Raw genomic sequence first — 12,714 nt, 5'->3', positions numbered from 1 at the left:
ATTACATTTACAAATCTGCTGTGGACATGCATCCCTTTAGTTACCACATCAGGACCACCAACTTATTTTTCTGAGGTTACTGGGATTTTTTTGAAGGTTACTCATAATTCTTCAGTTACACACCACTCACATTTCCAGCCTTTTGCACAACATAAATCCTGATTAATCTGTATGAAATCTTACGATGGAGGTTAAACAGTGAAGAGAAACACACGTAAAGGAACTAATGCCAAAATATTCAAAACTGTCACTTAATGTTTCACACTTTAAAAGCACTGCAAGTGCTCAGCACCTCATAAAATCAGACAGTAAATTTCACAGACTGCAAATCCAAATACAGGGTATAGTAGATATTTATGGAAGGTCAGGCCTTGGTGACTTAGTCAAAACAGCACAGTCTGTCAGTAAAATAGAACTGAGAATAAAATTAATGAGCCCATGTTCAGGTCACTAGGTCACACATAGGTCAAACATGGAGTTCTTTATCTGCACCAAGACAGCAGAAGTGTTCCTGTGGTCACGAAAACCTTCCTTTGTCAAAAAGCAGAGAGAAAGGGCTGCAGAAAAGGCTCTTATTAATTCCATTATGCACTTGAATAGTTCAGTTTTTCTCATCTCTCACATTTATGAGATCACTAAAATATCATTGATTAGGCTGATGGCTTTAGACTTGGAAGGATCCTACTTAACAGCGAATTTTTCATCAACCTTGAATTTGACCTGATTAAATTCCTTTCTTTTCTTTCTTTTTCTCTTGATTCCCGATCTCAAAAAGGGTCATATCTCTGTAGCATAGGAAAGATCAAAGCAGTAAAGACTGCAAAGTGTTCAGATAATGAGAAGAGAGAATTCATTAGAAAGGACTGCTGCCTGTTGAAGACCATAATGATTTTTCCTATTCTGTATGTTTTTTTCTCCTATAACCATTATTGGAATATCCATGACAGTCCTTCCACGTTTTTTTTTAATTTATATGCTGTTCCATAAGGATCATTGGCCAGCAGGCCATGGGGAAAGTTTAATAGCTCCTAAAAGATGTAGGTATTGAAAACATTGATTTGTAGCCTAAAAAGTGCTGCTCTAGATGCAGGTGATTATGGTTAGATACCCTTTCCTTTTTGTTCATTCCTGACTACCAAAATTAATGTCCCCTGTAATACACCAGCGCACCTTGGTTTGTAACCACTTCCCAGATATTGTTGGTTTAAAGTAAAAAAAAAAACAAAAAAAACAAATAACAACACATTAAGAAGCCCTTAATTCATATCAGATTTAGATTTTTTTTTATAAGGTAGAGTGAGGGTTGATAACAGGAGAAGTGGAATCAACGGAAGAGATGGGGCAGAAATCACTGGAAGCAGTGACATGTGAAGGCTACAACTGTGACTGGAAACAATCTGATTATACTCTAACTCAGTTCTTATTCCAGCTCTATCACACAAGTCCTGCTGCCCTGTTACTGTTCTTTTGGTTATTTTCCTCCCCACAGTAACATTCTCAAAGCTTCTCTGCTGTAAACTATGTGAAAAAACAGTAACATTTATGCAGAACTTATCTATATCAAGCATTTGCCACATCATGGTATAAAATGCCAGGCAATGTAACCTTGAAGCTATACGTGTAAGCAATGCAACGTTTCCAATATAGATCTGATAAAAATTTCACAAAACAAGTCCTTACTGCCCAGCAACCCACAGATGAGGACCTGTTATGGCCCACTTGCTGCCAACATCGAGTAGTCCCCAAATGGAGAGAATAAAGCTTAAAACCTTACATAGCGAAATAGAATTCCATCTAATATAAAATTAAGACAGTTGAATCCCCTCCCTTTTCAATATAGTACTACTATCTGAGATGTATGTTATGAAGTTGTAAAGAGCATAAATTACAGAGTGCATAAATCTCCTCATGTTTTGGTCTATTAATGAATGAAATGTCTCCAGAAGTTAAGTCCCTACACCTCTTTATCCAAATTTAAGCAATACTTTGTTAATAACAACATAACTCACTTTCCACAGTTGTTGGTGGAAGTCTTGTCTGCTTGAAGTCAGGAAGCTGACACGAACAACTTAAAAGTTGCTGAATGATAGCTGGACTGATTTGCTTGAAGTGGTCTTTGGAAATGGAGGAAGAACCATTTTTCAAAAATATCTTCACAAGTTCATTGGCAGAGAAACAAACCTTTGTAAAAGAGTATACAGAGTTACTGAACATGTTGCATGTACCTGCATTTAATGTTGAGGTTAAATATGGAATCTTAGAGGAACACATGGTGGTACAACCTAGAAAAAACTTGGGTTTTATATACTCTTTTTTGATTAAATTAGTTTAATTACTTCAATTAATTCCATTTTTTTCCAATTAAACTTGATGCTACTATATATTTCAGAAAGACCAGAACCTTTGGAATGAAGCAGGACAATATCTATGGAAGCTAGTTAATATCATAAGGATCGGACAAAATAATCTCTCTCAACCTTTTATTGTCATACGTGCTAAGAGAAATATTTTACAGAATATCACAGAATACGCTAAGTTGGAAGGGAGCCACAAGGATCATTAAGTCCAACCCTTAGCCCTGTACAGGACCATCCCCGAGAGTCACACCATGTGCCTGAGAGTATCATTCAAACACTTCTTGAACTCTGTCAGGCTTGGTGCTGTGACCACTTCCCTGGGGAGCCTGTTCCAGTGCCCAACCACCTTGTTTTTAATGTTAACACAAATCATATTCTTAGTCATTAATGTAAAACTTCATTGTTTGCAATAATACTGCCATTAATATAAGATACTACATCAAAAGCAATACTTAGATTTGTTCTTGTGCTGGATCTTCAGTAAGATATTGAAATACAGTGGAGGTTTTTAATTCTTTAAATAATGGCATGTCACTTTAAGGTCAGCAAACTAGATGTTACATAGTCTAAATTTGGTCTAAAGATTGTTAAATATTGTATTATTAGAGGTACTTCAGAATTCCAGCTGCTTTTTGTTCTTGTTTGGAATATCTCTTTGTCAAAAGAAGGATCTTTTTCTTGGGAACCTTTGTATTTCGACAAATTTTCATGAAGAATTGCTTTTCCACCTCCGGGATAAAACTTCTAGTAAAAACATGACCAGTTAGCACTAGAACACACTTCTAGTGGAAATTTCTGTAAACGCTTTTAGAGGAGTCCAGATCAAATATGTTATCTTACTTAAAGGAATAATCTTCATTCCTAAATCTCATCTGATGAGTTGTGATTCAACTTAGAAAAATATTTTTTTCTTTCATTTAAATTGGTCTACATCTGAGAATCAAGGGATTCCTAAATACTTTTTTCTAATCACTGAAGCTTATGCTTCTTTTGAAATAAAATTGCTATTTAAATTAATTTTTAAAAGAAAAGTTGTTAAATATAGTTACTTTTAAATAACCAATTAAAACCCAACACCTTCCTTCCTTTGCTGATCCATTAGTGAAGTAAAATATGCCTTAAAGTTCACTAAGAAGCTGAACTAATAGAGCACTGATAAATTTATTCTGAAAACCACATTAAAGTCTTCAAGATAACAGATGATTTTGTCACCTGGACCTACTGTGTTCTGCCTTCAAGCCAAAGGAGAGCATGAAGACAATGAAGGAGCTACCATATTGGAAAAGACCTTAATTTTGCCTATTCTAGGCAGAAGTTTTGATGCTAGAAGTAGGGAACATCAACGTCTGGTATCAAGCTGGTGGTTATCAAGCTGTTGGTTGATTACGAGCAGCACTGCTGACCAGTCACAATATTATATATTGATATTATTTAACACCTTCACTAACAAGTTGAGTGATGGAGCAGAGTGCACCAGATAGCACCGACAGCTGAAATCCAACTGGACAACTAGTTGTATGCTGACTGGCATGGCTGCTGTTTAGAGGGTTCTTGACAAGCCAAAGAAATGGGCTGACAAGACCTTCATGAAGATCAGGCAAGACAAATTTATTGTGCTTCAAACGGAATAACCCCATGCATCAATGAAGGCTGGGGAAAACTGACCAGAAGGAAGGTAGGTTGGTAGAAAAAGTCCTTGGGGTGGGTTCTGACAGATGGCTTGAACATGAGCCACCAGTGTGCCCTGGTGGCAATGACCACTAACTGCACACTGGGCTGCATGAATTGTCCCTGGGGGACACCACTTGTGACCAGCTGCCAACTGGATGCAGCACCGTTCACTATCACTTGCAAGCCCCAGCCTTTTAAGCTTTCTAACATAGAGAGGCAGAACACTAACTCTCCATTAGTAAAGCAACTATGTGTGTACTCCTGGAGGATGGTACTGAAGAAACAAGTAAATAAAATTTGCATATTTTCATGTGAAAAACTGAATGGATGGATGATTTTGGTTTGCAAAATCCATGTTTGTTTAATGAGAAATAGTAAAGGAATACAGATATTGTGACACAGTTTAATGGAACTTAAGATGATTTGTCTTATTAGATCACCTGCTACTTTCTTGTGTTATACACATTTTTTAAATGTAGAGACAATGACGACTTAAAAAGAAAGCAATAACATTTTTCCTGCGATAATGTTTCAAATAATGATTCCTATCTAAAAATTAGATTACAGATCTTAATGTAGTTAGCAAACACAAGCCATAAAAAAGCAAATTCCTTGTATGTAGCAGAATCTGTCACTAAGGGAGCACAATTACTATGATAAGTGCAGAAAACATGGGACGAAATTAGCAACACAACAGTGAAACACGAAGAGTTCTAATGAAATATGTCAAGGAAAATAGATATAGTTAGAAAGAAGAGGGATGGAAAAAAATCCCAGAGAATCTAGGAATTAATACAGAAGAGCAATTATCTTCTCTCCAGATGTTTCTTAGTGATTTTTTTTTCATATATACAAAATACTTGGCTCTCAGTTGACTGCTCAGATAACTCCCCTAGATACTTATCTTTTGAGCTACAGTCAGTATCAGAAGTTCAAGAAATCAAACACTGAGGTTCATAAATTCTTCTATTACTGGAGAACAATTTTTCTTCTTTGTGACAGTGTCACAACTGATTTCTGTCCTTCCTAGTTTAAAATTTATATGAAACATATTTAAAATGACCTTAATTTAAAGTTATTTTGAGACCCCATTAAAAGCCTCATCACGATGACCAGCATGATTCTTTTTTGTGGGCAGCAGGAAATAAAGAAATCTATTGATAGAGTATGCATTTCACATTCCATAAAATTACACAGATAAATATCTCTCTGAATGGTATTTAACCAGATGCAATTTGTCTCAGTTCCACATCATATAATGACCACACAGCAAAAGTCAATTTCACATCACTCGTTCTCCTAAATGGAGAATAAACATTGTCACTGAGTTAATGTAAATTGTAAAAAATTGTAAAAAATAGAAATGTGTCCTTTGAAGCATATATTTCAAATGTATAAATCAAAATATATACCATTTATTTTTAAATTCTTAGGATAAGGATAAATTCACCTGCACTGAGCCTTCAAAGTCCTCAAAGAGGATACTGGGTAGTAGCTAGGACTCTGTCTTACAGACTCTCTACTTTCTAAAGGAACCTTCTGGATTCCACAGACGGCTATTAAAAGAGTTTGGAAATGCCCAATCTTCAGTTTACAGAAGCCTTTTAAAAGCAACTTTTATAGAAATAATTTACTTTGTTTTCCTTAGTACAAAACAACCCTTCTTTCTACCAGGTCATTTAAGGGGGGCTAGAAGCTCTATGACATAAGAGCACAAGAAATCTCTAATAACTGTGTGAAAACACTTCAGTCATATTACTACAGTCATCTGTAACTATTCTGTTAGCCCTTCCCAGCTACATTAATCACATGGTAAACATCCATAAAGTTCTTTCCCCAATTAATATTTAAACAAATATAACTATATAAAAATATATTTCCATCAGTATCAACATGACTTTTTGAAACTAATACATTTTACCTCAGAAGTTATGTACTGTTTGCAAAACAATTTGAACTTTTGTCACTGAAATTCTGTGACCAACACTATAATAACAGAAAAACAAATTAACCTGGTCCCAATCTGTGTTCCTTTCACGATCTTCAAAATAGCCTTTCAGAGAGTCTCCTTTTGTATGGTTTCCTTTGAATGGACTATTTTTTCTTCCAATATCTCTGATTGCCATACTGTAACGTCTTCTTTTGTGATTGTGGAATTGTCCATTTACAGTGCAGGTCTTTTTGGCTGTAAGCACATTTAGTAGTTGTTCTAGTTCTAGTAATTCATTAGAAAACAGATATGTTACCATGGGAAAACACACATTTAAAGGATAAAACCAAAAATAATTATTAAAATTTTGTTAGTTATAACATTAATTCTATTCCTCATTTAATACTCTTTTCTCTTTGGTACTGGAGGCAATTTATACTTAACAACTCTAGAAGTTCAAGACACCTAGATACTCAGCCTTTCTTGTTTTACATGCCCCACTCAGATGTTTTGCCTATGACTGTCTCAGAAGAACACAAATGGGACTGAAAGGCAATTCATCTTTCATTTAATCATCAATCTCTTACAAAGTTATCTAGTTATTGCTAAAGAACTTCACTGTTCTTAAAATTTTCCTGTGTAAATGGAACTCCACACTAAGTCATCATGGCCAGGTATTCAGATCAGAAGACAGATCTTCATAGGGTGTCCTGAAATCAATCTTCAGGACACTGTGCTGCTCTTGCATTTCAGAAGTGGAACACAGGACAGCAGATTTTCACTCTTCTTTGGTTAATCAAGAAGCATGCCTGCTCATAGCACTGAAATAGGAAGGAGGGAGTCAGGATCCCTAATCCAAACCTGAGATAATGCAGGGATGTACGCCATGACATAGCTTAAGTGCAAGGGGTGCTTCTGGTGATGAAATTCTTGGTTATTTGAGGGGGCGTACCTTATCCTATCTTACTTATCACCTTCCTTACCCCCTCATTTTTAAATAAAACCATAGTGATAGTTTCTGTAAACCTTAGTTTGTCCATTAGAAATGAAAGCAGCCCACAAGCTGATTTCAAAGGAGCTTAGGTCAATGAGAATAAGAAAGTTTCTATGTGATAATCCTTTAATGTTGCTATTCAGAAAATATAAATTGTATACTCTTAACAGTAAATCTTACAAAAAGGCTTCTGATAAGATGTTTGATTACTTTTTTTTGGCTACTTAAGCAAACAGATCTGTATATCTACACCGAGGTGTGAGTTACTAAGATATCTAATCTGGCTACCATACAAGAATTATCCATCTATCCCTAAAAGAGTCCTGCAATGTATGAAGATCTGCATAAAGAATTAATATAAATTAAGCCCCAGTGAACTCTGCCCTCACAGCTAGATTGCCACCCTCAGAGCTCTCTTGGGTAGTTCAGACAGTGCTGTGCAATTCAGTTATAAATTATTGTTGAATAAAATGTAATAATCTCAGTAGCAATTTGCTTTATACCTCTCTGAGAATTATCAAAATAAGGAGTTTCTTTTCCAACCTTGTTTTTAAATTTAGAAGAGACTACTTAACAACTTTAAAATGAGGACCTAAAATGAAGTGCAAAACAGTCATTTAGGCACTTAAAGATAGTTTACACAAAATGTGTGTTGCAAAAGGCAACTAGAGATTAATAAATAGCCTACCTGTCACTTGGAGCTCAGTGGTACTGTTTAGAGAACTGAAGATATATTTTATAAAGAATTCTGGGGAAGGCAAACTTGCTTTCCCCATACAGACTCCCTGGAGAGCCAGAGTAATGATTAAAGCAGCCAGGCGTGGAAGAGTGTTTTCATCGGCACCATCTCTGTCCGTTATATCAGCATTTTTCTCCAGAGTGCTCACATCAACACACTGAAATCAGGAGAAAACAGCATGAAGACAGCCCTGGTCACCTTCATTTAAATAATCGGAGTGACAAGAGGAGAAACTGGGGAGAACATTTTCACAGACAGCCAGAGTAGAAAAAATTAAGATCGAAGTTGTAATTGACAACAGGACAGTGAAACAAAAGACATTTTCATGAAAACAGACACAGAATTAAAAATCCTGAACTTTTATTCTGTGTCTAGTGGGGAAGAAGTACAGTCCTTCATTCAGGTTATTTGTGGTTAGTGTTATTTTCACTTAGTGTTATTTTCATGCCATTTCTATTATTCCAGTGTCCTCAATTGCATCTACATCTACTTCCAGAAAGTGGCAGAAAAGGGAGGAATTTTCATTAAGGCACAGGCAATTGACTTAAATAATATAGATTTTAATTCTTCATCTTAAACTTCAGTGAGAATTCTCTAAGTGTTTTTAGTTCCCTATATATTAAATGGAAACAATATTTTGTTATGGAGTAGTTATCTGGGGACAATATGGAAAGATATAATTTTGCAAATAAATAGTGACTTCTCTGTTGGGTGACCAAAAAGGAACAATAGTCAGTGGTGTACAACCATACGTGTGGATGTCTGCAGGTCTGTCTCCATTACCTGGAAACTCATCCCTGTTTTCTTCCATTTTTGCCTTTCTTCTTACTTTCTTTCTTACTTCACACATTAGGGTTTGAAAGAATACAAAAACAATACAACAAAGGCAAAAAATATTTCTTTCTAACTCATATTAACTAAACTAAAAAGACAATTCGATGAGCAAGTACAGCAGTCGTTTATTTTATTCATACTCATCTCTCTGTCTGTAGGCCATAAACACTGCAGAGAGGATGTTGGCTGGCATTTCTTTTCCTGTTCATTCATTACACATCAAAATTTCTCCAACCCAACATTTAATCCCTCATTTCAAATAAGATATTAGGTGCTATGAATGAGAAGAGGATATTTTCTGTGAAACCAAAACACATAGTCACTAAAAATTCTTTTCTTCTATTACTACCTTGCATCATTGGTCCTTTTTCATAACTCAGGTGTTGTGATTCTAAGTATTATGCTATTATGTTTTGAGTACCTTTCATAAAAAACCCTCTTTTCCCTCAGGTCAGTGAGTGGTGAAGTTTCAGTTACTGGACAGTCTTGACAACTGATTATACTGCCAGCATAAGCAAACAGAATCCACAGTAAAGCACTTTCTGGGTTGTTATTCTATCTTGACATTCCAAATACACACTGATGCCTCTTTACAGTTGCTCAGATACCATTGGAGTTCTTGGAAATCAGCATGTTCACCAAGACTCAAAAACAAAAGTGCTGGTCAATGAATAATTTATGATGGGAAATGTTTACATAAAGAAGACAGAAAGAGGAACTGGAGGCCCTCGATATTCTGGACACAGCCAGCACTCCTACCCATCTTCTGTTTGTGCAGAAAACTCTACTACAGTATAATGTAAATTAAAATCTAATTATATGAAAAAGAAAAGGGCAAATTCAAGCTTTGCAGTATACGAAATTTAACATTATGAACAGATCTAAGGGGCTACAAACAGGAGGTCAATCTGCACTTCAGGAGTTATCTTAACAGACAAAAAGCTATTTTATTGCCCATTACAAGGAAAACATTTTTTCTTAGATTTTGAACTCTAAAATATTATTCTATTATTGTAGATGTAAGGAATAATACTTGAGGTAAGGAATAATAAACAGCAATAAGAAAACTCACTGCATGTTTCCTGACTCTAGTAAGGATGATCTTAGCTGAAAATACTCAGTATGCTTTTTTTTTTAACTTTAAGCTTATCTGTATCAATCTTTCTACAAGGTATATCTGTGCTGGTAAATAATTAGTCACAAATGTATGTGTTCCAACTGAAGGAAACCATCATTTGGATAGATTCCTTATTCCATCCTGCTTTGGATGGACATGGAAGTGTAGAACTTGGCAAGGATTTCATCATAGCATAATGATTTGTTACTTCTCCTGTACAGCCAGATCAGTTGTGGAGCTATTCTGCTTTATACCATTTAAATACAATCACTGCTAGTGTATACATATGTATATATATATACACTATAAAATCCTAAGAGATGAGAAAGTATTTTCTGTCCTTGGAGCCAAGTGCAAGATCTTGCATCTAAACAGCTATGCTCTTTTCCATCTGCTTTAAGCTGCTCAACTGCATCTAAATTACCTATCGGGAATGGTCCCTGATATGCAGCATCTCCCTAGCCATGTCTCAGCAGACCCTGTGGAAGTGCTAGGTAGCCAAAAGCAACTCAAGGAAAAGGCTAACATTAAACAGCATGTATAGCAAAACACCAGTGTTCAGCCTGTGCTCTCACACTGTTATTTATGGTCTTCTGGCAGACCATGATACTGACACAATGTCTGCACTAACATATAGGCATTATATCAGTAGTAAATATGAAGCTATATTTACTTATGTTTTCTTTACCTGGGTTTCAGAAGTTTTAAAATGTTGCCTTACTGCAGTTAAAATATCTTCAGTTTCATTCCGTGAAAAATAATAACAGTCTTCATCATGCCTTAAACTAAGCATACTCTGCAGGTAAAATTTATAATCCTTATTATTCAAGCCGAGTTCTGGAGAACATACATCTCTGCGATGAAGAATGTAGTAGAGAAGAATAAGAGAAATTCTCTCAAATACTTCTTCACTGAGATGGTCTTCTAAATCTCCTCCAGCTACTAGCAACAAAGCATCTGGTTCAAGGCACTGTGAAGAAATAAAAATAAATAGAAATTCAACTCAAGTAACACACTGCCAGGCATCTGCAAATACAATTAGGAAGGACAGAAGGAGAAATCAGCTTTTATATTCAACTACACAGATGCAGGCTGATGAAATGGCAGGAAGAAGGTACAGGTAATTCATTGCAGTTCTGTGGCCGCAAGATCACACTCTGGTTTTTTGTCCAGTGCTACTTTTGTTTTTAAGAAATATCCCAGAGATGGGGCTTCGAGCAACCTGGTCCAGCGGAAGGTGCTCCTAGTCATGGCGGGGGGTTTGAGGTCTCTTCCAACAGAAATCATTCTATGAGTCTACTCTGTGATTCAATGATTTGATGATTTAAGACTCACTACAAATTAGGACTAACTCTGATCAATCATTGTAGAGATTAAAAGCCTTCCACTGGCTTCAAAAGATTATACTTCTTGTAATAAATATATTAGACAAGGATTATTAGGTAAGGCTATTCATATTTTCATCTGTGCATTCTACGTCGTAAGATAAAAACCATAGTTAACTCAGGGTATGTAAACAGAAGTTACATCATATTTGATGCACTGTTGAAAGAATTAATTGACCCTGTAATCACACAGTTATTTTTATGTTTTTCTTAATGAATTCTGTTAACTGCAACAATGCAATACAGTGCAGAGAGCCAGCACAGGGTCTCAACACCATTTAGTCCTTCAAATACATTTCAAAAGGGACTGAGATTACGTACTCACCCTGTCCAGACTTTCTGTCTGAGCACAGATTTTTTAATACATGTATATATACATATGTATATTTACATATGTCTACATAAACCTCATTTTTTTTATACAAAGACAGTTTCCAGAAACTTTTGGCAGCTCAAAAACAAGTCAGTCTTTAAAATTAGATAAGAAGACTAATAGAGGTCTATGTTAGGCTATGAGAAATAAGATACTGAACTCCAGAATAAAGAATCTTCCTTGAAGAGATCCTGTAATTAATGTCATTCACTGTTTATCTGCTTTTTTCCAACAGACTCCTTTCCAAGCATGATATAGGTGTGTCAGCTAATCTCAACCATTACAGTAGAGTAGCCAAACTGTACATTTCAGGGAAGAAACTACAACATATGAAGGTACCATTGAAGGATCAACACTGCACTCTAATAAATTCATGCATACATACAGCGTCTAGTTTTTCAGAATAAATTGTTTGTGGCTACCAGCATGATATGTTGGTCAGTGTGGCTCACCCTATATGTTAGTTCATTTTTCTGCACTGAAGCTGGGTCAATGAAACACACAATGGTGTGTTCAGAATCCAGTGAGAGAACTGCTACTTTTTAATATAAATAATTCTAACAAAAATTCTCAAAATACTGAGTCTAAAAAAAATCCCAAGAAAAACCCTGTGGGTATTAATATCTAAATTAACTATTTATACTCATAAATTAACTAGATTGCAGTATACTCTGCTGTGTCCTGCTTACATTGTTTATCAAGGTCTGTAAGTCTAACTTTTTCTAACACGTCTCTGAGAATTAGTATTTGGGCTAGGAGAAATATGGCTGTTCTGTTTTCTGTCCCAAAGACCTCAAGTTAGTCAACCAGCCTTTATGAACACTCAGTACAATAAGCACACTGCATGTAGTGGAAGATTTTCAAAGATTTCTGTAAGATTTCAAAATCCAGTGAGGGTAAATTGTAATCAATGAAGCCATTGTTTGCTCTTGCAAGGAAGATGACTAAAAAGAAAATTGCTAATTGGAAGGAAGCAGGTGCATTGTAAAAGATGCAGTTACTCCACAGTATATGCCTAGCCATAGAGAGTGACTCTTGAAGAGATATTAAGAGGATATAAATTGGTTCATCAATGGTTTGGTTTTGTTGGTTTTTTTCTGCTACTAATATTTTAAAGGAATAACATCTGCATGTCCTTGATTTAGAAATTCTTATTTGCTATAAAAGAGAAGCCCAGAACGTGGGCAGTGAACTCTGAGTTTATTTTGTTTAAGGGGCCAGAAGTTCAGAAAAAATTGTCTTACCAATGCAAGAAATATGTAACTTCTGTGTGCTTAGGAGATAAAGAAGTGTCAGATGCCACTCAATAGCTGC

At 35.7% G+C, this 12,714-nt stretch overlaps 1 protein-coding gene across 7 annotated transcripts in view; it reads right to left on the bottom strand.

The window, feature by feature from the left end:
• SLC39A12 (solute carrier family 39 member 12) overlaps nt 1-12,714 on the bottom strand; it is a 33,976-nt gene that overhangs the window by 17,817 nt on the left and 3,445 nt on the right. For 6 of the 7 annotated variants that reach the window (XM_064634638.1, XM_064634646.1, XM_064634663.1 and 3 more), the window contains 4 exons: nt 10,331-10,612; nt 7,641-7,848; nt 6,041-6,243; nt 2,010-2,181 (listed from right to left, as the gene is read on the bottom strand). In XM_064634638.1, coding sequence (XP_064490708.1) covers nt 2,010-2,181; nt 6,041-6,243; nt 7,641-7,848; nt 10,331-10,612 — 865 coding nt within the window. The remainder of the gene's footprint in view (nt 1-2,009; nt 2,182-6,040; nt 6,244-7,640; nt 7,849-10,330; nt 10,613-12,714) is intronic. The other variant, XM_064634655.1, reaches the window with a different exon arrangement.

This window comes from Pseudopipra pipra, chromosome 1 (genome assembly GCF_036250125.1).
Source record: "Pseudopipra pipra isolate bDixPip1 chromosome 1, bDixPip1.hap1, whole genome shotgun sequence".
NCBI classification, from domain to species: domain Eukaryota; kingdom Metazoa; phylum Chordata; class Aves; order Passeriformes; family Pipridae; genus Pseudopipra; species Pseudopipra pipra.
This window is presented reverse-complemented; position numbering and strand designations above follow the sequence as displayed.